Source organism: Ovis canadensis, chromosome 20, assembly GCF_042477335.2.
Source record: "Ovis canadensis isolate MfBH-ARS-UI-01 breed Bighorn chromosome 20, ARS-UI_OviCan_v2, whole genome shotgun sequence".
Lineage (NCBI taxonomy): Eukaryota > Metazoa > Chordata > Mammalia > Artiodactyla > Bovidae > Ovis > Ovis canadensis.
This window is the reverse complement of record NC_091264.1, coordinates 58919149-58942857: the sequence shown is the minus strand read 5'-3', so window position 1 is coordinate 58942857 and position 23709 is coordinate 58919149. Positions and strand designations below refer to the sequence as shown.

The 23709-nt window shown below is 46.8% G+C and overlaps 1 protein-coding gene across 4 annotated transcripts in view; it reads left to right on the top strand.

Annotated features, from left to right (window-relative positions):
* The first annotated feature begins 580 nt into the window (after window positions 1–580).
* Window positions 581–23709, top strand: part of HIVEP1 (HIVEP zinc finger 1) — a 136349-nt gene continuing 113220 nt past the window's right edge. For 2 of the 4 annotated variants that reach the window (XM_069563059.1, XM_069563056.1), the window contains exons 1-2: window positions 3686–4022; window positions 7707–7849. In XM_069563059.1, the coding sequence (XP_069419160.1) occupies window positions 7810–7849 (40 nt within the window). In that variant the 5' untranslated portion in view covers window positions 3686–4022; window positions 7707–7809. Of the gene's footprint in view, window positions 787–3685; window positions 4023–6768; window positions 7472–7706; window positions 7850–23709 lie in introns of those variants that run through there. The other 2 variants (XM_069563057.1, XM_069563058.1) reach the window with 2 other exon arrangements.

Here is a 23709-nt window from a genome sequence, read left to right as displayed (position 1 = left end):
TGGACTGGAGAATCCCATGGACCTAGGAGCCTGGAGGGCTATAGTCCATGAGGTCGCAAAGAAGTCAGACACGACTGAACGACTCAACAACAAATGTTCTTCAGAGGTAGCTTGTCTCTTCCAGGCTGCAGGTCTATCTTAGAAGGGAAATCATATTTACTTTCAAAACTGAGATCAGAAAACCAAACAAAGCCTGAGAAAACGTACACCACCACCTTGTTGTAAGTTTGTGCTGAGTGGAGGGAAAATGAATCTAATTCAGAAGGCCTCATTTTTTTTTTTTTGGTGTGAAGTCTAACAGAAAAAAATGCCACATGGCCCTTCTCCCTGGGATTAACTAGATTGGCGGTTTGTTCATTTTAGTCCAGGTAACAAAAGGGAAGCTTGGGACGGACAGAAGCTCCTTTCTCAGGGCCGGGGCTGAGAAGTGAGAATCCTTCACCGTGACCACCTGCTTTCCTCCCTTCAAACCGGCATATAAAAGTGCCAAATATCTGTGTATCACTCTGGGCGCGGAGCCCACGGTCTGAACCCAGCGGAGGCGGTGCACCAGATAACATCAAAGCCCCAGGCAGGGGCCAGAAAAGGGGGGGTGCAAAAGCAGACGAGGGAACGAAGCGCCTCCCTCTAGCATTTCCTCTCACGCCCACTTCCAACCTAGGAGGCTTTTGGTTTCTGCTTTTGTTGTTTTTAAAAATTAAAAGTTAAACCCAGGAAGCTGTGGATCAGAGTTTTGTTTGGTTGTTTTGTTTTGTTTTGTTTTGTTTTTTTTGCGTGGCAGTCCGGGTAAGTTTTCTCTCGGTCCTTTTGTCCGGCTGGGGAAGGAGAGCCCGGGCTCCGGGGGGTGGGAGGTGGGCACGGTTGGCAGAGCGCGCGGGGCAGGTCTCGTCGCTGGGTCGCCCCAAGGAGGAGGTGGAGGAGGGGATTCGGCCGGTGGACGGGAAGAGCCCGGCGCGCGCCGAGGGCGGAGGGCGGAGGGGAGGGCCGGGCGGCGGCGTGACCCGGCGGCCGGCGGGGAGGAACCCCCGGGATCTCCGCGTGGCGCTGGCGCTGCCGGGCCGCGCGTTGGGCGGAGGGCCGGGGCCGCGGGGCCGCGCCAGGGGGGCGCCCGAGCCGGGCCGGGCCGCGCGGCCGCGTGGGAACCCGGGGCAGGGGCCCGCGGGCGGAGGCGCTAGGCGCAGGAGGACCGTGGGGGCGCAGGAGGACCGTGGGGTCCCCGGACGGAGCCCCGGAGGCCGGGGGGTGGGGACTGGTGTTCTCCCCAAAGTCTGTGAAGGGAAACTGTGTTCCGAGCCTGCCAAGGCCACTGCCCTCACTTGAACCCCAATCCCCGAGGGGGCTCTCTAAGCGCTCGCACGGCCCGAGGGTGGAGGGTGCAGGCAGACAGAATCGGGACCCTAGGAGACCTCCCCCCCCCCCCCCCCACCGCCCTTTTCTTTTGAGTACGGTGTCCTACCCCAATGTTCCAGAATTTTTGACAGTTCAAAGTGCTTTTTACCATTCCCATTTCATCTTCTGGTTCAGGGGGGGAAAAAAGTCCCCCACCCCCTCACATTCCGTTTATAAGATATAATTTGAGAGACTGTATTTAATTTGTCACAAAATTATTAAAGGCGACTCTAGTTAATTTATAGTTTAGTTGGAGTCCCCTGCAGTCTGATGACTAGGAAGTTAGAATTGTAGAGAATTAGGAAAAGAAACTGCACCTAGAAAATTCGGAAATAGAAAATGGGGAAATGTGTCTGTTTCAGAAAAGAGATTACTGTTGATTTAATCTCAAGAAAGGCAAATTGTGAATAGTCCATTGCAGATAAAACTTAACAAACTGAAATGACAAAATTAATCTATTACAACTCCAAATCGCATATTTAATTTGTTAAGAGTTCACTGCAATGCCAAATCCCATATAAACCTTGTGTGCACACTATGTATTTGTTATGGTCAGGGCCATTGGGTTAAAAATGTATTGTTAGTAATTTTGACTTAGCCAGTGACACAAAGTAGAGTCGATAATCAACAAGCTATCTTGATTTTTATCCTCTGACAGATTAAGTATACTTTCACATTTAAGTGGATGTTTGTTTTTTTTCATTCAAATTTCAAAGTTACATTTACATACGTTTTGTGATTGCAGTCCATTAGATGTCAGTTAAATTTCAAGACAGAGATGATTTTATCACATCGAAAATGAAAAAGATTGTATTATTTCATTGCAAGGTTGGAGGCGTAGTGTGCTAAACATTATTTCAAATTTAGGTAGCTATTGGCTGATCTTTGCTTTTGTGACCAAAGCTAGTTTTTAATGGGCATATTCCTCCCTTTACGTGACATTACTTTTGGTTACAAGCTCGCTATTATTGAGTATTCCATTTTTAGTCATTCACATTCTGGTGCATTAAGCTTTTCTAAGCTCAGCTGAGCTAGAGGTAGGATTTCCTCCCGGGAATTTTAGGGGTCAACCCTAGCAAGGAAAACCTAGATATCTTTATGGAAGCCCCAGGGAACAATTCAAGTTTGCACAGATGGCCAGCAGAGTGGGTGTACGGTCGTTCAGCATTTTTATTCCTTAAAAGGGGAAAGCACTTTGGTTTTTATATGAGAATTTTTTTTCTGCATCAATTTTTTTTTTGTTTTACCTTATCCCTCCCAAGTTGAGCGTGGCTCCGTTAACCAGTCATTTGTGCCTGCTTCTTTAGGGATATATGTGGAATTTCTGAGCCTCAGACTTTAAACGATAAAGACCTAACGTTCTTTAGGTCTAACCCTGAAAGCCTTCGTCATTACCCTGGTCCATCCTCTCCTGATCACTTCTCCAGTTCCAATCCTTGCTTCTTCTATTGCTTTTCCCCCCTCCTCTATTGCTTTCTAGCACCCGAGGTCAAACTCTGGTTTATGGTAATTACTCCTTCTTTCTCTCTTGCGACCCTGGGGCCAGATCGCCTGCTCAGCCCCGAAACCCCCTCTCCATACCCCAAAGAGCCCTTTCCTCTCGGCCCCTAAACTGTCAAAGCGGAGCCCTAAGGGTTAAACTGCGCTCGCAGCTTGGGCTCTGGGAACCACCGGCGGGCATGGCCGTGGCCTCTGGAATAACCTTGGCTTTCCTCAATCTTTTAATAGAACATCCGCCACCAAAGCGTAGTTTCAGTTCAGGGTTAGTAATGTGTCCCCTTCCACCCTTCAACCCAACACCCCGCCCCCCCCCCCGGTTTTTCTTTTTTTTTTTATAAAGTTGTTTTTCAAAGTTAATGAGTTTCAAGTTTCACAATGACTTTCTCCTTCCCTCCACGCGTTGCTGAGGAAACCCCCTTGGGGTCCCCCCCGCCCCCGGGCCCGCCCTCTCTCCTCCCCTCCCCCTCCCGGCAGGGGCTGGGGGCGGGGCTGGGGGACCCCATGACGTCAGCGGGCCGGCCCACATCCTGCTTTAGGAAAGTAAAGAGCCGGTACCGAGCTGCCGCCGCCCCGCCCGTCCCCGCCTCTCTCCCCGGCCCAACCGCTCCCCCGGCCGCGCGGCCCGGCCGGGCCTGCCCGGAGCCGCGTGACCGGCGGGCCCGCCCCTGCGCCCCAGCCGGGCGCCAGTCCCCGAGCCGGCGCGACCCCGGGCTCCCGCCCCTCGCGTCCCTAACTCCGCCCCGGGGCCCCCGCCTCCCGTCGCTGCGGAGGCCGGGCGGGGCGGAGCCGCGGCCCCGGGCTCGCCCGGCCGGGGAGACCCGGGACTCCGATCGGGCCCCGATCCGGGGTGCCCAGCCCGCCCCTAAACCAGGGCCGGGCCCCGCGGCGGAGCCAGTCCGGCCTGGCCGCCGCGCCAGAGGGTGACCCCGCCGGGGGACCCCCACCCCCTAGCCCCGCCCGCGCGTCGCAGCCCGCGGTCTCCCCGCCTCCCGCCCCCGGGGATCCCCTGCCGCCCCGCCCAGCCGCGGGAAAGCCTCCGACCTTCGCCCTCCCTCCCCCGCGCCGCCCCGGCCCGCGCTCCTCGCGTCGCCCCTAAAGACGCTAAACGTGCCCTACTCTGCCCCCGGGGAGAGGTAAAAAGCCCGCGCCCGCCCTCCTCGCCCCACTCCCTGGCTCCGGGGGCGCCCACCCGGCCGCCCCGGGGGTCCGCCCGCCCCGCCTCGCCGCGGTGCGCTCCCCCCGCCAATCCCGGACACCCGCTCCCTGGCGGCGGTCATGCCGTGGCCCCGGGCGCCGGCGAGCGCGGCCGCCTCTCCCGCCCGGCGCCTGCGGCCCCCGCCCGCGCGCCCCGCGCTCCCCCCGCCGCCCCCCGGCCGGCTCCCCTGTTTAATATTTCAGAGCTGGGCGGTGAGAGTGCCAGTCGCCGGCCTTTAGTGGTGGCAGCGGCTGCTGCTGCTGCTGCTGCTGCTGCTGCTGGGGCGGCGGCGGCGGCGGGGAGGGGGCCGGAGCCGGGGGGTGGGGGGGCCCCAGGAGCCGCCGCGGGAGGAGGTTCTGTTTGTGTTTGGGGTTGTCAAGTGAAGGAGGGCGCCCAGCCGCCGCCGCCGCCGCGCGCGGTGGTCGCGGAGATTCCGAGCTGCGGCCGCCGCCATCAGCAGCGCAGCTCCGGGGCTGGCTGCAGCGGCGGCGGCCCCGCCGGGCGTCCTGGCAGCAGGTTCGGCGCGCGGGCTCCGCGGGCGGGGGGCGCTGCCGCTGGGAGGGGGGCGGCGGCTTGGGGAGGGGGTGGGGGCAGGACCACGTCCCTCTCCGCGGGCGCGCGAGTGTGTGTGTGTGTGTGTGTGTGTGTGCGTGTGTGTGCAACCGCCGACCTTGCAGAGGGGATGGCTGCGCGTGCGGGAGACACTTGCCACTTCTGGGCGCCCTCGCGGCCCGTGCTGCGGTCCTGCGAGCAGAGCAGGTACGGAGGGACTCAGCCTCCCTAGCCGCGTTCCAGCCTTGGGCGCATTTTCCAAGAGGCTGGCGGTGGGGGTGGGGGTGGTGGTGATGGTGGGGTGGGGGGTGAGGGAGACCAGGCCTCGGCTTCCCAACCTCCCGGCTTTGTGGCTTGCTTTTTTTTTTTCCCTTTCGTTCTTTGCTCGAAGTGCCTGTTTACTCCCAGCCACCTGGGTAGTTTTCTTTCCGGGTTGGGAGTACGCGCCCGCAGCACAGTCGGGTGGGTTGGGGGCGCGGGTCGGCTCCCGATCGCCGGGGGGTCGGGCTGGCGGAGGAGTTGCTGCTGGAGAGGGGAGGGGACGGGAGAGGAGGGGGCGGCGGCGGCGGCGGCGGCGGCGGCGAGGAGGAGTCTCCGGGCTGCCGCGCTCGCCTCCTCTCGTCCTGTTCCTCGTCCTGCCGCTCTCCGCATTCGCTCTGGGCTCCTTCCTGAGCTGGCACTTCCATCTCTCCACCCCCCGCCCCCCCCCCCCCCCCCCCCGCTCCTGGCATGCGAAGCGCTTTGTTCAGTGCAGCGTTGCAGAGGGGTTTTCCCAGGCTCCGCCCTCCACATTCATTCATGTTTTTTCTCCTTGCAACTGTCTTTACGCTTTTTGATCGTGTCATGTTTTTGCTCCATGTAGTATTTATCTCTTTTGCTGTAAGGCAACCAGTTCAGCTCTCATCTTCGTTGCTACAATGCTGCTGTCTTTGGAAATACTCAGTCCTCCTCCCCCACTTCCCCCCACCCCAAGGATTTACACTGGGTTGGATAGCTGGGCTCAGTGGGGAGGCAATGAATAAGGTAGCAGAAAGCTGTTACTGATTGGAAATGTGTATGTGCAAATTGGAATATTTTCTGTGCAGGTTCCTCATCTTTTAGTGTCACGTGATTGAATTACAGTCGTAGTTCACGCTTTAAAAACTTCTAAATATCGTGACCATTTAAAAGCTTTAAGTTGGGAGTTGAGCATTCCTACTATTTATTCAGCCTTGACGTCTCAAAATTCTCTCTTGAATCAGCAGCTTCTTCAGCTGAACGGTGGATGCTTTTAATGCAGGGCGTTGTGGAGCCATATCTTTTATAGGTCGTGTAGCACAGCGCTGCTAGATGAAGTCCACAATATTGGACCGTCATATTTTATATCCTTTCCCATGCAGTTCAAAAATTGCAAATAATGTTTTTGTACAGTGCCCACATACAGTCTTATCAAGGATAAAATACTGAAGTTAATTATAGCCTTCTTTCCTTCTATTCTCTGCTGTATTGAAACCATAAATTTCTAAAACCTTATACTGGTTATTAATACAGTCTTTCCCACACAGGCATTCTTAAGAAGAATTAATATTTGATATTTTTGTGTGCCAGCAGTAAGCAAAGCATCCACATGTTTCCTTCAACAACCCGTTGAGGGGGAATACTATTTCCTTGTTTTACAGTTGGGAAATCTGATCCTCAGAGAGGTTAAGTACCTTAAACGAGGCCGCACAGCAAGCTTTGAGCCCAGTCCGATTTGACAACGAAATATTTATTAACAGTTATGACTTGTGCGATAGAGCCTCTTGAGTAAACCCCCTGGAATAGGTCTTACCTCCAGCCAGGAAGTAAGCACTAAGGGTCCCTGAGTCAGGGGGTGCCGTGTTTCTTAGTTACTGACTATGGGCTCAGTTCCTTTACCTCTTTTTCTTTTAATTTTCTTATCTATAAAATGGATAAATGATAGTTACCTAAGCAGTTACCATTAGGGTTAATTTAGGTAATGTGTAGGAAGTACATAGGCACACAGTAGATTCTCAATAAGTATTTGCTTTTTTTTCCCCTACAGTATTGGATGTTATAAAAGTCTTAGAGCGTTTCTGTTCCATTCTTGTGTCATTGCTTAGCGATTAAACACTTTCATATTCAGCATTTTCATCACAGGCTTTGCTTATCAGTTGTATTGCAGAAAGTTAAAACTAAGATTTTAGCTCAAGGATCCTCAAGTGTCTCCTGGGAATCTTTCTGGGAAAGAGATGATTTAGTTTTGGATTAGTGTTTTGGCATATTGTATTTGAAATTGTACTTTTTAAGATGTGTAAGTCAGGTCATGGTTATGCTGCAGTAACAAATAACTCCCAAACCTCAGTGCTTAAATGAGCAAAGATCTCTTTTATGTTTATGCACCATGATCGTGTTGCATTGGCAGGAGCTCATCTCTGTGTTGTCAGACGTGCTGTCTAGAACAGTGCCTGTCTTATGGCAGAGGAGGAAGAGAGCACTGGGGGATCTTACTTTGATAACTAAACGCAGAGCCTGAAAATGACGCCTGTCTCTCCACTCACAGGTTATTGGCCAGAGCTGGTCACACATTCTGGCTCAACACGGGGAAGCAGAAAGAACAGTCCTAACAGGAGCCTCGAATGGAAAACCACAATAGTGGGGGAACAGCCCCAGTGGCAACTGGACTTATTTACTGAATTAACCCAGTAACACAAAATGAATGAAACATGGTCCTTGTCCCTAAGAAATTTATAAATGGGCAGGCATGTACTGTATACAGCAAAACCCTTTTATAACCTGGTGATGTTGCTTTAAAACACAGTTCACTGAATTTTTTCACTCTTTTTTTTGTTAAAGGTACAGTGATCTTTTTTTTTTTTTTTCCTCCCTGTGTTCTTAATGGGAAGCCCAGATAATGACAAAATGACATGTACTGTGTTTAATTAAAAGTAAGTCATCTTTTGCAGGGGCTTTCAGGTCGGTTACCTTTTGTTGAGTTTAGAGTAGTGCTGTATTATGCCATAACTTCTAAAGTGTCTTTTTCCTTTGAAAGTAGTGAAAAATAGTAAAACATGTCTTTTTTCTTTTTTAGCACATGGATTAATTGATGGACCTTGGGTTTATGGAGCTACCTTTTCATGACCTGCTCTTCCTACAGTTTCTAAGAAGAAAAGGGGGCCTCTGAATCAAAGAAGATGCCTCGAACTAAACAGATTCATCCCAGAAATCTAAGAGGTAGGGCTCTGCATTAGTGGGAAGGAGGGTTTGTAATAAGTCTTTAATCAAGTATCTCTTTGCTGGCAGCAAAGGCAGCTTGTGAGATGGTGATCGTGCCCGATGGCGGGTCATCTCCACCTGTTCTCTTTCTCTCGTTCCCTTCCTCTTGTGCTGCACAATTTCTGTCTCTCAGGAGATGCTTCAGAAATATTTGTTAAATGAATTAATTGGATTCGACAGAATTACAATGCCTTCCCAACCATTAGGGTGGTATTAAAGTCCGAGATTTACTGTCTCTCAAGAGGCACCTTTTTGGATTGAGGAATCGGAAATAACTGGTCAGCTCTTCTTTGCCCACTGGATCACCTTGAATTACTTTTCTTCACCCCGCCCACACACTTGTGTTGAGATTTATTTTTGTATCAGTGTTATATTAGCTTGAGAAGTGGAGAGGCGTAGTTGACATTAATGCAGACCATTATGTGCAGAACTCAGAAAATAGGCACACCAATGTATTTCCATAGGGAAGCAGTCAAAAAACATATATATATATGTGTATGTTTATTATATATACATTTCATTTAAAAATGAGCATTTCCTTTTAACTGTGAAGAGGTACTTAAGAAAGCCAGCCTATTTTAGCTTATTGTTTTAAAAGATTTGTATTGTTCTAATGTGTTTTATCCACTGGGAGCAGTAATTATCTTTTATATTTAACTTAGGAGATAAAAGTATAGCAATGTTTTAAGCAAAGAACTGTTAAAGCAAATAATTCCAACCTGAGTAAAGTATCTTCTGAAATATTTACTGTTACAGAAAAAAATATTCTCAAGCACATGCAAGGTAAGAAATGACTTAAATTGGACAAATTAATCAAGAATGTTCCTTAGTGAAGTAATTCGGCTGGTACCTGTAAGGTGGTAGTTGAAAATGTGGCCAGTCATGTGGCCTCCTTGAGTCTGCAAGCAGTGCTTGCCTAAGTGGGCTAGAAGTCCCTGCTGGCTCAGGTGAACGCCTTGGCCCGAGTTCAAATTGGTGATTCTAGCACCAGTGTTCAATGAGGTGAGGATTTAGGGGGAGTACAGTGAGTGTTGTATGTCAGAGTCGGATGTTAGGGTCACATAGAAAATGTTGCAGACTGACTGTGTATTTGTCTGTCTCTTGCACTAGAATCTGAGCGCCCCCAAAGTCAGGACTTGGTCTCATTTACTTCTATAGGCAGAGCCTCCATGCTCACAGCCAGCTGGGGCAGGCATTTGGAGTCCTGAGCCTAGCTTTTATAACTCATCTGTCCAGAGAGGGTGCCGTGTTCCTATTGATCCGTGTGCTTGAAGGCAACCGTGGGGCTGGCAGGGGCCCCAGCCCAGCACAGCTCTTTGCAGCTAAAAGGAGGCCACACATTTGTTGAAAGAATGAATGCATGATTGGTTTGAAAGTATCATTCATTAGGTCATCAGCACTAAATGCTTGTTTTTCATATTTAAAATATATCCTTGTTTTTAAAAATTGGAGGATAATTGCTTTACAATGTTGTGTTAGTTTCTGCCCCACCACATCTTTGCATCAGCCATAAGTAGGCTTAGATCGCCCCATCTTGAGCCTCCCTCCCTCCCCGCCCACATCCCACCCATCTCGGTCTCGCAGAGCACCAAGCTGAGCTCCCCGTGTTTCATAGCAGCTTCTCACTGGCTGTTGTATATACGTAGCGTATATATGCCAGTGTTACTGTCTCAGTTCATCCCACACTCTTCTTCCCCTGCTGGGTCCACAAGTCAGTTCTCTACGTCTGTGTCTCTATTCGTGCCATAAAATACCTCCTTTATTATATCCTAGATAACTTGGCCGTCTGGAGAAATGCAGATTTTTAGGCCATAGTCTTTTCCTTTTTGTATCAAATGAACGTACAGCTCAGTAGGTGTTTGTTGAATGTCCTCCTGTGTCCCAGGCCACAGGGATGAACTGATCATCAGAGGCAGGCCATGCGAGGGGACGTGGGGGGAGAGAGCAGCCTTTCGGAGATTCCCTCAGAGCGTGGACGTCATGTTACAGCCCAGTCTTGGGGGCTGGTTTGGAGAGGGGCAGGGTGGGAAGGAAAGGTAACCTCTGAACTGAGTTCTTAAGGCTGAGAGGTGACCCAAGAAGCTGTCAGGACAGCGGGGGTGCGTTTCTTCCTGGGGTAAGAGCTGGCGAAGCCACCTGGGATCCAGGCTCCTCCAAGTTACGTCCATGAGCGTCAGAAAAAGCGGGAGCGGGGAGGCTGGAGTAGAACTGGGAGGAGTCAGATTATGAAGATCCATGAAATGTGTCTCAGTTCATAGGGGAGGGAAAATGAAAAGTTTTAAGAGGAAAACTTGCTTGTTTTCTGGAACTAAGATATTTTTAAAGTTCTCAACAAGAGCTTGTGATAAATTGTGATCGGGCCCATGGGTGAGAGTCTAAAACGTTACGATCTCTCAGCCACTGAAGAAAAGATCAGAGTGGATTAGCACAGATGATGAAAGTGACTTTGCTAAAGCCATGTGGGTGGACTGGCAGCTTGGCCAGGCCCAGGGGAGGGGGGCTTCGTGGAAGGCATGATGCTTGAGCCAGCCAGCTCGTTTACCTGAGGAGGAGGAGGGCCAGGCTGTTCCCATTGGGGAAGCCCAAGTAAGCATAGCACAAAGGCAGGACCGCCTTTACAATTTCCGTTTTCCTTCTAAAAATGTGTGTGAGGACTCTGTCCCCAGGCACACTTTGGGGGTTAAAGTGAGCAAGTGAATAGTAGCTACTGAAATGAATTTTTCAGCATTTCTTGCTGACCCTTGAACAACAAGGTTTTGAACTGCATGGGTCCATGTGTGTGTGGATGTTTCTCCGCCGTGGGTTGGGTGAATCCTCAGATGTGGAATCTCTGGGTACAGAGGGCTGACTCTACTAGGCCGTTTTATTTATGGGACTTGGGCATCTTCAGAGGGTGGTATTTCTAGGGGCCCAGACCCAGGACCCTGCAAATACCGAGGGATGACTGTGTTTCGTATCTCAGTTGTGGGGTACATCTGAAGTGCCACGCTTGCGTCACTACCTGTACCCACTGCTTCAGCTTCCAGCAGCCCTGTCTCGTGAAGTTAGCTCTGCCGTGGGGAGAGACCAGCTCATCACTCACCCTCTGGGTGGTGTCCTCTCAGGGGTTTCCATGAAACACGTCGCCTCTTTTGAGGCTTCTTCAGAAAATAGCCTGGGAAGTACTTTTCTTGTGCCTGGTCATTAAGTCAGTGATTAAAACTTTATACTTAAATCTGAAATCATATATTAATTGTGCTTCCATGGCAGTTTTCAAATATAATTTTCCTTTGGTTTATCATTGGTCCTTCAGCTGGGGTTGGTATAGTCCCACAGATGTGCAGAGTCACAGGATAAATGTATGCAACTTTCTAGAATATGAAGTTTCCTTGGAACAAGCATGTATGTGTGTGTGGGGAAGAGTGTATTTGTGTATTGAGGTGTCACCCATGTATAAAGAAATGTGTACAGGGCTCTGTCATGGAGAAGCATAAACGATTTGCCTGGATTTGAATTATGCACAGGCTTTCCTGGTGGTGGTAGTGGTAAAGAACCCTCCTGCCAGTGCAGGAGACACAAGAGACAAGGGTTCCATCCCTGGGTGGGGAAGATCCCCTGGAGGAGAGCATGGCAGCCCACTCCAGTGTTCTTGGAGAATCCCATGGACAGAGGAGCCTGGTGGTCTGCAGTTCATGGGGTCGCCCAGAGTCAGACACAACTGAGCGACTTGGTGGACACTCAAGTCAGGCCAGGCTGTGCTCCCCTAAGGAGATGGCGTTTGCATTTCTCTGATGCTGGAGGTTCTTCAGTGTAAAGAGCAGGAGAAGAGCTGGTATGTTAAGGGTGGGAGGTGAGTTTGGGGCGTAATGAAGTCAGAGTTCTCTATCTGATGGTGACCTGTCGAGTGTGAGAGTGGGGGTGGCTGAGTTCTGGTCTCTTCTCGGGCCATGTAAACCAGGCAGGACCTTTGTCTTTAATGCCTGCCTGCATGGTGTGTGTGTCGGGGGGAGGGGGGAACATAGAGCCTTAAAGGTGGGCTTGGTGTTTGGAAGAGAGGCTTTATGTGTTGTCCCAGGCGAAGGGCTCCTGGCTGCCAAGTGGGAGACTCCAAGGCCAGCTCCCATCGGGCCCTGATGAACGTGACCGTGACCGTGCCTCCCTCCCCCGCACTCCTTCCCTACCAATCAACGCCTTCCTGGGTCTTTACTGGGACTCCTGGGTAACGTGGAATGGAGGAACTAGGGACTTGCAGGGGTTCCATCTGTCCTGTTTAGATAAAGAGCTGTTTTTGTGCTCTGCCAATCACCACTGTGAAAGTTTCAAAGCTTTGGGGGGAAAAAAAAAGAAAAAGAAAATAGGTGTTAACCTTTTTAGCTGTATTTGGGCCCAGGGTTTCAAAGGCTCATCGGCTTGAAGATTGGAAATCAGTGTGGAAAATACTAAGTATTAACCTTTGCAAAACATATTTTGAGAGTTTGGTGGGGCTGTTTTTCATTTTTATTGGTTGACTGCATTTGGCTCTGAACCCACTGCAGAAGACGAGGGCTTTTTTTTTTTTTTCCTGCTCTGAGCTCCAGCTGTATCATAAGGTGAGAAGGAACACTTAGGAGGGTGATCAGAGCATGGCCGAGACCCACACGTGGGGTCTGTGGATGCCCATCGCCTTGGAAGATGAGGTCCAAAGCCCCAAACTTAGCTGGGACACACCCGCCTTGCCCTGGCCTTGTTCTCCTGTGTGTCTGACGGCCGGCCATTCGCCATCTCCGGAGCTCAGCACGCAAAGGGAGCATTTCCCAGCATTTCCATGTGGCCCATCTCTCTGGACAGTGTCCATCCCCTTCTGCTTCCACTGTTTCCTTACTCTGTGTGGGAGGTGTGTCCGCTGAAGAGTTCACTTCTTCAAGTTTCCTCCGCTTTTCCTCCTCTCCTCCCGCCACCCATATCCCCAGGATACAGTGGGTTTCCATTGCTTGTGTCTACAGGTGCCTTGTTGGACTTTGTTATTCCATCCTAATTACTCTGCAGGGACTTCACTGGCAGTCCAGTGGTGAAGACTTTGCCTTCCAACGCAGGGGATGTGGGTTTGATCCCTGGTCAGGGAGCTAAGATTGAGCATGCTTCCCGGCAAAATCAAAACATAAACCGCAGAAGCAATATCGTACCAAACTCAGTAAAGATTTATTACTAGTAATTCTGTAGACCTGCCGTCTTAGCTGGGTGAATCATGTGTCAGAAGAGACTGGTTTAGTCTTCTGTGCTCAGCAAAATCGCATTCATGTTAGCTTTTTAACAAACAGCGGGTTTGTACTCATGAAATTTATGTTTTTGACCTTAAGTAGCAAATGCTTCTTATATTTGGTAGCCTCTGATTAAGAAACCTGCTCTAATATAAATTTTGAAGTGCTCCAAACAGATGAAGCAGGTAGTTATTACTAACTTCTGTTTCATGTGAAATTTTGCCATAGGATTTCTAGCGTTCATCACCTTAGTACTTTTAGTTAATATAATGGTGAAGAATTTGGCTTTATGCTATCACGGACCAGCCGGGTGGCCTTGGGCAAGCTGGGAGTGTTGGTTTCCTCTGTCTGTAAAACAGAGATAATGCATGTGAAGATTCGATGATGTGTAAGCATTTGGGACAATGCCTGACACTGGATAGACACCCGGTCCAGAGACCTGTGTGTTACTTTCGGTGAAAACCTGGTTTATGTCCGACTCTTGAGTTACACACAGAACACCAGGGGATACCTGTGTGAAGGCTCTACCTGCGTTTTGAAAACTGCATAAAGGAGGCTGCATCTGTGCTCACCTTGGATCACCGGTATGCCTCCTTCTCGTCCTGACTCCTCAGGGCTTGCGATCTGGAAGAGAGAAGTCCGTGCAGACAGTCGTTCGGGGAGGAAAATTCTCAGCCGCTGTGCTGCCGCTGAAACTGGTTTTTGTTCTGATTATTGTTCTGTCTGCATGTAGTTCTCAGGCCACTGATTGTGAGGTCTTCTGTTTTATTATCATCGCACTGTTGTTAAAAATGACATCGCCGTCACGTGGGAGAGCAGTGACATGCTCTGGTTCTTCATGACCAGATCCATCTACTGAGTACATCTGGTAGACGTGGTCCCATCTCTGTGCTCCCTGGCTCCTCTTGTGGGAGAGCACAGAAGCCAGCTGGGACCCCAGGTGTAAGCTCATCAAGTGACTGTTTGCATTCCTATCAGTGTGTTGATAGGAGCCCACTCTAGTGATTGTTTTCTAAAATCTGTGAATAAAATCTTACGTTTTCTTGTTATGTAGGGATTATTTGATTGAGCTTTATCTATAGAATAGGCTGAATTTTGATCATTTTTCAGATGTAATTCCAGCTGCTTGTGTGTTTTTTTTTACATTTGAATGTTAGGTCAGCACTTCTGTGCCGACAGCCTCAAGATTTGAGAAGTTAGAAATTTTGTAGGGCAAACCGTCCCTTGGCTTGTAAAAATAAATTCTGTATGTGACTGTAGCTAGAAAGGAAATATATAACAAAATATAGTTTTGATGAGAAAGGTGAAAAAGCAGGTGCACTTATTAGGAACTTTCATGTAAGCAGCTGATATTATTTAGTTTGATGAGGATAAAAATAGAAGAGTAGACTGAATATAGCAAGCCACTTAGTTTTCTTTATTTCAGATAATTATTTTTCAGCTCATGTTGAGAGCTTATCTGATGCTTTTTGAATGCTTATTAACATTAAGCAAATGCTTTTCTCTTTTTAAAAGCAAATACAAAATGTAATAATGTGATTAATCAGAGTAATGACTTTATTTTAGAACATCGTTGCAGAAAATATGTTCTGATGAGGAATAATTTTATCTTACCATAGAACAGAAAAATACATAATATGCTTAAAACCCTTGGTCATATACATAGATGTTAAAGCCACACATTTTAGAATGCAGTGTAATTTAAGTGAGTCTGGGCTAAAGTTGATTCTTATGTTATCTGAAAAAAATATTTTATAAATAAATTAAGTACCTTAATTTTTCATTTATATATTTAGTTTTTTAAAACATTCAAGCGGTATTTTTTGAATATTCAGTTCAATTCAGTTGCTTAGTTGTGTCCGACTCTTTCCGACCCCATGGACTGTAGCACGCCAGGCTTCCCTGTTCATCACCAACTCCTGGAGCTTGCTCAAACTCGTGTCCATGGAGTTGGTGATGCCATCCAACGATCTCATCCTCTGTCGTCCCCTTCTCCTCCTGCCTAAAGTCTTTTGCAGCATCAGGGTCTTTTTCCAGTGAGTCAGTTCTTCTCATCAGGTGGCCAAAATATTGGAGTTTCAGCTTCAGCATCCTTCCAGTGAATATTCAGGACTAGTTTCCTTTAAGATGGACTGGTTGGATCTCCTTGCAGTCCAAGGGACTCTCAAGAGTCTTCTCCAACACCACAGTTCAAAAGCATCAGTTCTTCGGCACTCACTTTTCTTTATAGTCCAGCTCTCACATCCATACATGACTACTGGAAAAACCATAGAATATTAATAATGTTCCAATGACAAATGATATGAAGCTCTTCTTATGAAGCACTGGGTGTTTGTAATACTGTTAGCCGTTGTTCACCATAGCACTACAGCTTATCGGCAAATGGAGTCCTTTCTTCCCAGTACTCAAATCATTATTTAAGAAGGAAGTTCTTTCTGACCATTAAGCTTAAAGTTTATACTTGGTGCAATATTGTATTAACTTTGACCTTTAAAAAAAATAACTTTAGAAGGAAGACTTTTCAGAAGGTTCTTAGATATTTTTTAGAACAACTTTTGTTCTAGAATATTCTTAAGGCTGTGCTGCCTTGTAAAAGCATTTAGAAAGTATGTAGTGATCACAAAATAGTTGGCTGCTGTGTAATTAACTGGAATAGCAGTCACAGAATACAAGATGGAACTATAGTAGTCCAAGAGTTATACCTACTTAATTGATACAAAAGTTGATTTTTATGGTACTCAGGTGCCTATGTGATTAGAGTATGAGTTTGCTCAAGTGTATTTATTGTTTTATATTTTGAAATGTGCATATTTATATGTGTGCTTAGTTATATGTGCTTGTCTTCCAATTCTTTCAGATTCTCCAGTGAAGAAAAAGATATAATCAGCATATAGCCATTTAATATTCCCATATCCACATAGGAGATGATCAAACATACGGGGTAGTGTTCGATAGTTTAGTTTAAAAATCAACAAAAATGATCTGAGCTGCTACACAGGGACTTGGAAGGTGGTTAAACAGTGTCAGGGAGCTCTGTTTCCCATCCCTCGTTTCTCATATGCCTTTCCAAGAGAATTCCTAAATTTTACAGCTTGGAGAGGATGAACCTTAGATACTTAGTTCATCTTCCTCATTTTACAGATGAGAAAGTTGAGCAGAGAAGTTTAAGTGAATTGATCTCCAGTAGCTATTTAATGTCTTGGTTGAGATGATATTTGTGAAATGGTCTTTAAGTTTTTTTTCTTAATTATACTGATTCCCTTAGTTACAGTTCATTGTGGGCCAGTAGCAAGAGGGAGGTTGTGTATCACTTTTATGATGAGAAGAGCTAGCCTGCCCACAGGTCTGTGTACTTGGCTCTAGTCAAAGTGATTTTTACATGTTTGCTCATTTAATCCTTATTATCATGGGAGATGGCTGCTGTTACTACCCCCATTTTATGGATGTGGGAATGAGGTACAGCGAAGTTGTGGGTGGCCCAGGGTCCCATAGCCAGGAGTTTAATGTGCTCGTAACTGTCATCCATATAGGGCTTCCTAGGTGGCTTGGTGGGTAAGGAACCTGCTTGTCAGTGCAGGAAATGAAGGGGATGTGGGTTTGATCCCTGGGTCAGGAAGATACCCGAGAGGAGGGCGTGGCAACCCACTCCAGTATTCTTGCCTGGAGAATCCCACGGACAGAGGAGCCTGGCGGGCTGCAGCCCATGGGGTTGCAAAAGAGTTGGATGCGAGTTAGCGAGTAAGCACCGAGGTATGCATGTCACACTTCTGCTTGTTCATGTTGATAGTAGAAAGGACTCCCCAGATTAGAGCAAGAGTTGGAAAATGCTGTTCACCCCGGTTACAAAATGAGGGGCTTCCCAGGTGGCTCGGTGGTAAAGAATCCATCTGCCAATGCAGGAGACACAAGAGAGGTGGGTTCAATCCCTGGAGGAGGAAATGGCAACCCACTCCACTATACTTGCCTGGAGAGCCTGCGGACTTCTGTCTGTGGAGCCTCAAAGAGCCGGACATGACTGAGTGCAACGGCACAATGGCCGGTTACAAAATAAAACTTGTCAAGCATAGCACATAAAACTGAGGTGACTCACAAGGTGAGAAAGACCTCTCCCCGCTCTAAGTCTTTAATTGTTGGAAATCCATTTCAGAGTTGTGTATGTAGATCACAGTCCAAGTTGGATTTGCTATTGCAAACAGTCAGGGGAATTTCCAAGCTCTTCAAGAGAGAAGGAACAGTTGTTCCATCAGAGATGTTTGCTTACGTGATTTGCTTAGTAAGATGTAGTTGAAAGTAAAGATGTCTTGGTTAAGATGGAGAGTAGCAGTATTTAAGTGGGCGTCTCCACATAAAGGTTGAAATTTTGGACACAAAGGCTTAGAAGCTGTTTTGGGGGAAAGTAATGAAAATATTAAAATTCTAAGTAAAACAGTATGATTTTTCCTTATGCAGTAGGTACAGAACCATATAGCAAAAAATATACTATTCTAGATATATGTGGGCCTATATCCAGATTGCAGATGTAGGTAAAGGTCAAGTGAAGAACTACTTTTAGTGATAAGAGATCAGAGTTAGGAGATTTTATTAGTCTTTCATTTTAGCAGTGAACAACAAATCTCCTAAGAGTTTTTCATATGACCCAAAACACATGAGAAAGCTCTCAGGGCAATGCAAAGCAACATGTATATAATTTCAGGTGAATATGGTACATGCAGTGTGGAATCCTCAGAGTGGGATAAAAATCAGAAAATACTTATTGGAGAAGTTTAACTTTGTTCTCCTTTAAAACCTGAAGGAGGTAGAGTTTTGAGATGCATTTTAAAGAAAAGAAGGATAGATTTACAGAAAATAAGTTGTTTTGAGACTTCTGCAGAAGAAGGGATGGGGGAAATCATTACAGACGTGGTTATTAATCTAGTTTGGTGGTTAGAGTGGATTTCTCAGTGAACTTGAAACTTTACTGAAGAAGAAGAAAGGAACCTGTTTAGATATGATACGTGTGTGTTTAGTCGCTCAGCCCGCCAGGGTCCTCTGTCCATGGGGATTCTCCAGGCAAGAATACTAGAGTTGGTTGCTATGCCCTTGCGAGGGGATCTTCCCAACCCAGGGATCGAACCCAGGTCTCCCTTGTTGCAGGTGGATTCTTTACCATCTGAGCCACCAGGGAAACCCTGGTGATTTGATATATATAGTGACTATTCATGATAGTTATAAAATTAACCAAGTTGCGTCCTCTTATACTAAGTTGAGTATTTACAGAAGAGATGTCAGAGGCTTTGGACTGTCTTATAACATTTTGACATGAAATAACAGCCTCCCCACAGAGGCTCTTGAGAGCAGTGAAACTCTTGTGCATGATGCTGTAGTGATGGATACATGTCCAGACCCATGGCACGTGTGCCACGAGAGAGCCTTCAAGTAAACTGTGTGCTCTGGATGCTAATGATGTGTATTTCATTGTTTGTAACAGATGCACCACTCCTGTGGACTGGGGCGATGGTGGGGGAGGCTGGGCTTGTGTGGAGGGAGGGGAGATCCATGCACATTCTGCTTCATTTTGCTGTGAACCTAAACCTGCTCCAAAAAGTATATTAAAACCCAAAATACCACCTGAGTCCCATACGATTTGTTGATATCCAGGAAATAGGACAATGGGTTAAAAGGAGTGTCTGTCTCCCACTCTCCCTTCCTCTTCATCTCTCATTCTCTCTCTCTTTTACTTTAGAAAATTCTCTTCATGCATATGGACAAGCCAGCATAAGCTAGTATGTGACCTCGAGCAAATAACTTAAATTTCGTGTCTTGGTTGAGAACTCCACATAGGAGTAGGCAGGGGTTGGGGACAGGGCACTGTCAACCTGTAATTTCCTTTTTAGCTTTAAATAGCTGCAATTCTAGGCAGGGGTCAGCAGGCTGCAGTCCAGTGGTCCGATCCAGTCTTCCACCTGTTTTTGTGAACGTCCTGTCGCTGGAAACGAGCCACGTCCATTCATTCACTCGTCATCTGACTGCTTTACTTGCCACCGCAGCCGAAGCGAGGAGTCACAAGGTCTGGAACATTTGCCATCTAACGCTTTGTTTTTGTCTAGTCCCTCCGTCGCGTCTGACTCTGTGTCCCCATGGATTGTAGCCCACCAGTCTCCTCTGTCCATGGGATTCTCTAGGCAAGAATACTGGAGTGGGTTGCCATTTCCTTCTCCACGGGGTCTTCCCTGTCCAGGGATGGAACCCGTGTTCTACATGGCAGGAGGATTCTTGACTGCTGAGCCATCTGGGCAGTGTCTAACACTTAGAGGAAATGTTTGCTGACCCCATGCAGGAAGTAGAGAAGTAGGTGATTTATCAGCTCACTTCTGTTTGGGAGTAAGTCGGAGTGCCCCTCTTTCTGTGGAGGATGGCCATAGGCGTGGGTCACGGGGACTCAGAGCTGCTGCCTGAACCTGTCAGGGGCTCCCCTTAAGGTTTTCTTGGGAAGGGCCCCTCTGCTTGTGGTTCTGAGCCGAAGGGAAGGCCTTAGAGGTTGAGTTGGTCTTGCTGGGAAAATTCAGTTGTCTTTGATGTTCTGATGCCAGGATCTTGGGTCCCACCCAGAAGGCCCAGGTGGTCAGAGAGGAGTCAGCTGCTCATCACGTAGAGCCCTGTTGTTTTCCGGGTTGGATTGTTCCCATTAGTTGCCTCTGTATTTAACTCACAGTAGGAGAAGATGCTGGAGGCGGTGATTTCCAGCGGTGTGCATTTTCTTTGCAGGATTGTTCTGCAGGAAAGCAGAGCCATCTCTGAGCAGAGGGCCTTCTGAAAAATGGGCTCCAAAAGGCAGTCCTGCTGCCCATGAGTGGGCCTGGGGATGGGCAGGTCGTCTGAGTGAGGATGGTACTCACGCGTGAGGTATTAACACTTTGTGCTTAGGTGTCTGAGAATGTGATTCAGTACCTGGTGTGCCTGAATTCGCAGTATTCTCTGCAACACTTCCTTTCATCTCTGAGCAGTTCTCTACTTCTGGTGGTTTGGGATAGTGGGATAAGAGTAGAGGAAATGATATTTCTGTGATCCGTTTTTATTTTGCTTTATTTTCCTTAAGTTTGTTTTACTTTTAAACTTTTTATTTTGTATTGGGGTGCTATGCTTAGGCGCTCAGTCATGTCCAGCCGTTTGCGACCCCGTGGACTATAGCCCGCCAGTCTTCTCTGTCTGTGGGATTTTCCAGGCAAAAATACTGGAGGGGGTTGCCATAGCCGATTAACAATGTTGTGATAGTTTCAGGAGAACAGGGAAGGGACTCAGTCCTACATATATGTGTATCCATTCTCCACCAGACTCCCCTCCCATCCAAGCTGCCACACTGAGCAGAGTTCCCTTTGCTACACAGTAAGTCCTTGTTGCTTATCCATTTTAAATATTATTTTGCTTAAGATGAAATATTCTGTCCTAAGGAGAGGCTCAATTGAGTTCATAATATCTGAGTGATTTAAGAATGCTTTTGAAAGCACCATCAATTCTCCATGGACGCACTGGAATCTTAGCCGCTACTTCTGTACAGGTTGATGTTAGCACGTGACCCACAAATGGTCTGAGAATCAGGAACTGTTAACTTGCTGCCTCTCATGGTAATGGGAGGAGCCTGTAGGGTCATGAACTGACCCAGAAGCCTCTGTTTGGAGTTCTGTAGGCCCTGCTATGATGTGTGGGACACACTGAGGAGTTCAACAGCGTTGCCCCTGTCTTCCAGGAAATTTATAGTTGAAGACGTTGAAAGACCATAATGGCTTACACATGCAAGTTCAGCCAGCTTGTGCAAACATCTGATGAGTGAACATGTAAGTGATAGTCAATTAACACGCATAAGCAGATGTGCGACTATGTGACAAAGGTTAAAGGCATCATTTGGCCTCTTATATGTTGAGAGTTTAAGTTGCTTTCTGTGTTTTGATGAAATTAATGCCACATGAGTGATGAGTTACACACCTAGCATTCAACTAACATCTTGGACCAGCCGGAGTTTGCACTGAGTTTGTATGTGATGCCCTTTCATGGAAAGAGTGCCCTTGTCAGTCTCCAGACAGTAGTTTATATTGCTCTGTCAAACCACAGTACAATACATAAGTTTACAGATTTGCAAAGATACAATTTACGTGCAGAAAAACTCACCCCCTGTGCACTGTCTAGTCCAGTGGCGTTCAGTGCTTCTGTAGGGTTCTGCAGCCTTGACCACAGTCCAGTTTCAGGACATGTCCATCGCATCCTCCACACTTCCCTGAATTGTTTGTCAACCCTCACTCCCATTCCTGGCCCCAGGCAGCCAGGCCCTGGTCTGCTTTCTGGCTCTTTATGTTTGCATTTTCTGGACCTTTATTAATAATATGAGGATCACACAATTTATAGACTTTTATATCTAGCTTCTTTCAATTAGCATATATTTGAAATTCATCTTCATGTACCATGTATCAGTTTTTTTGTTACCTCTTATTGCCAAGTAATATTCTGTTGTGTGCCTAGATCCCATTTCGTTTACCCATTCACCAGTTAGTAGACACGTTTAGATGGTTTTAATTTTTTGGCTGTTGTGGATAATGTTGCTGTGAGCAGTCATGCCCACACCTACAGTTAGCTGGAGTTTCTCTAAATGTCACTGAGGTCAAGTTGGTTGTTAACATGTCTTACCTGATACAATTATCTCCGATTCCAGCTCTCCTAGGGTTGCTGTTTGCAAAGTATTATCTTTCTCCGTCGTTTTCCTTTGAAACTTTGGGTTTTTTGAACCTAAGATATGTCTCTTGTGGACAGTACCTTGTTGGAACCGTGTTTTTATCCAGTCTTGACAGTTTGTCTTCTGAGTGTGGTGTTTGTTCCATTTACATCAATGTAATTATTGTTATTGATGGACTTACATCTTCCATTTTGTTACTTGTTTTCCTGTTTGTCTCATAATCTTGCTTTTCTTATGTCACAGTCTTTTGTGTTAAATATTTTTTAGTGTACAGTTTTTATTTCTCTGCTGCTTTTCTTGTTGTTACTGTCATTTTGAGTCATTTCTTTTAGTCATTTGGTTATTTTAGAGATTACAGTATGCATCCTAATGTATCATCATCTACTTGAGAATCAAGCTAACTGAACACTGGTGACCTTGTTTTGGCTTTTCTCTCTTTCCCTTTGTGCTCTCACTGTCATAAATGTGTGATCCTTGTATGTTACAAACACAGCTTTATAGTGTTAAATTATGGCTTTGTACAGTCTTCTGTATTTTTACGAATTTGAGGGAAGAAACGAGAAAAGATAGAGTTTAAGAAATAAGAAAAATATTAATGGAGTCTTACATTTACCCCTTCTGGCCATCTCCATTTCTTCTTGTGGATTTGAGTTATTGTCCATGTCATTTCTGTTCAGCCTGAAGGACTTCATACAGCATTTTTGTAAGGCAGATCTTCCAGCAATAACTGTCTTTTCAAAAAGTCACGGGATGCCTTTTTTTTTCTCCTGCAGTTTTGAAGGGTGGTTTTCTGGCTATAGAATTCTTGGCTGGTAAGCTCCCCTCCCCCAGCACTCTAGATATCCCATGGCCTTTGATCCTCCCTTGTTCATGATGAGAAATCAGGTGTTGATCGTGTTGGTTTTCTCTGCATGATAGATTACTTTTTGCTTGCTGATTTCGAGTTTAGCTCTTCGTTTTTGGCTTTCAGCAGCTTGAGTACTGTGTGTTTAGGTGTGGGTTTCTTTGTCTTTACCCTATTTGAAGTTTTGTTAAACTTCTTGGATGTGAAGATTAGTGCTTTTTAAAACAATATTTAATCAAATTTGGGAAGTTGTAGGACATTATTTCTTCAAATGTTTTTCCATCCTTTTCTCTTCTCCCATTACAAATATGTTGGTAAGCTTAATGTTGTTTCACAGGCCTCTGAAGCTCTGTGTATTTCTCTTTGATCATTTTTTCTGTCTTCTTCAGACTAGTTAATAATATCCTTTGAGCTGCCATCAACTGTACTGCTATTTTCTTGTGTCAGCTCAAATTTGTGGCTGAACCCCTCTAGTAAACTTTGCATTTCATTTATTGTACTTTTCAAAGTCAGAGTTTCCAGTTGACTCTTTCTTAAACCCTTTTTCTCTCTTTTTTGAGGTTCTCTGTTGACTTACCATATTTTAATTCTTTAAGCAGGATTTCCTTCAGTTCTTTGAGTGTATGTGTGTGTGTATTAGTTGCTCAGTCGTGTCCAACTCTTTGCAGCCCCATGGACTGTGGCCCGCCAGGCTTCTGTGTCCATGGGACTCTGCAGGCAAGAATACTGGAGTGAGTTGCCATGCCCTTTTCCAGGGGATCTTCCCGACCCAGGCGCTGAACCCAGGTCTCCTGCACTGCAGACAGATCTTTGTCATCTGAGCCACCAGGGAAACATGTTCATATGATAGCTAGCTACTCTGAAGCCTTGACCGTTGAAATCCAACATTTGGGGACACTGGAGATAGTTTATAATGACTGCTTGATTCCCGCCCCCCAAGTATGGGTCTCGCTCTCTTGTTTCTTTTCATGTCTCCAAGCTTTTTGTTGAATATCTTACACTTCAAACAATGGGTTCTAGCAACACTCGACTCTGACTCTTGTCTGCTCAACCGTTA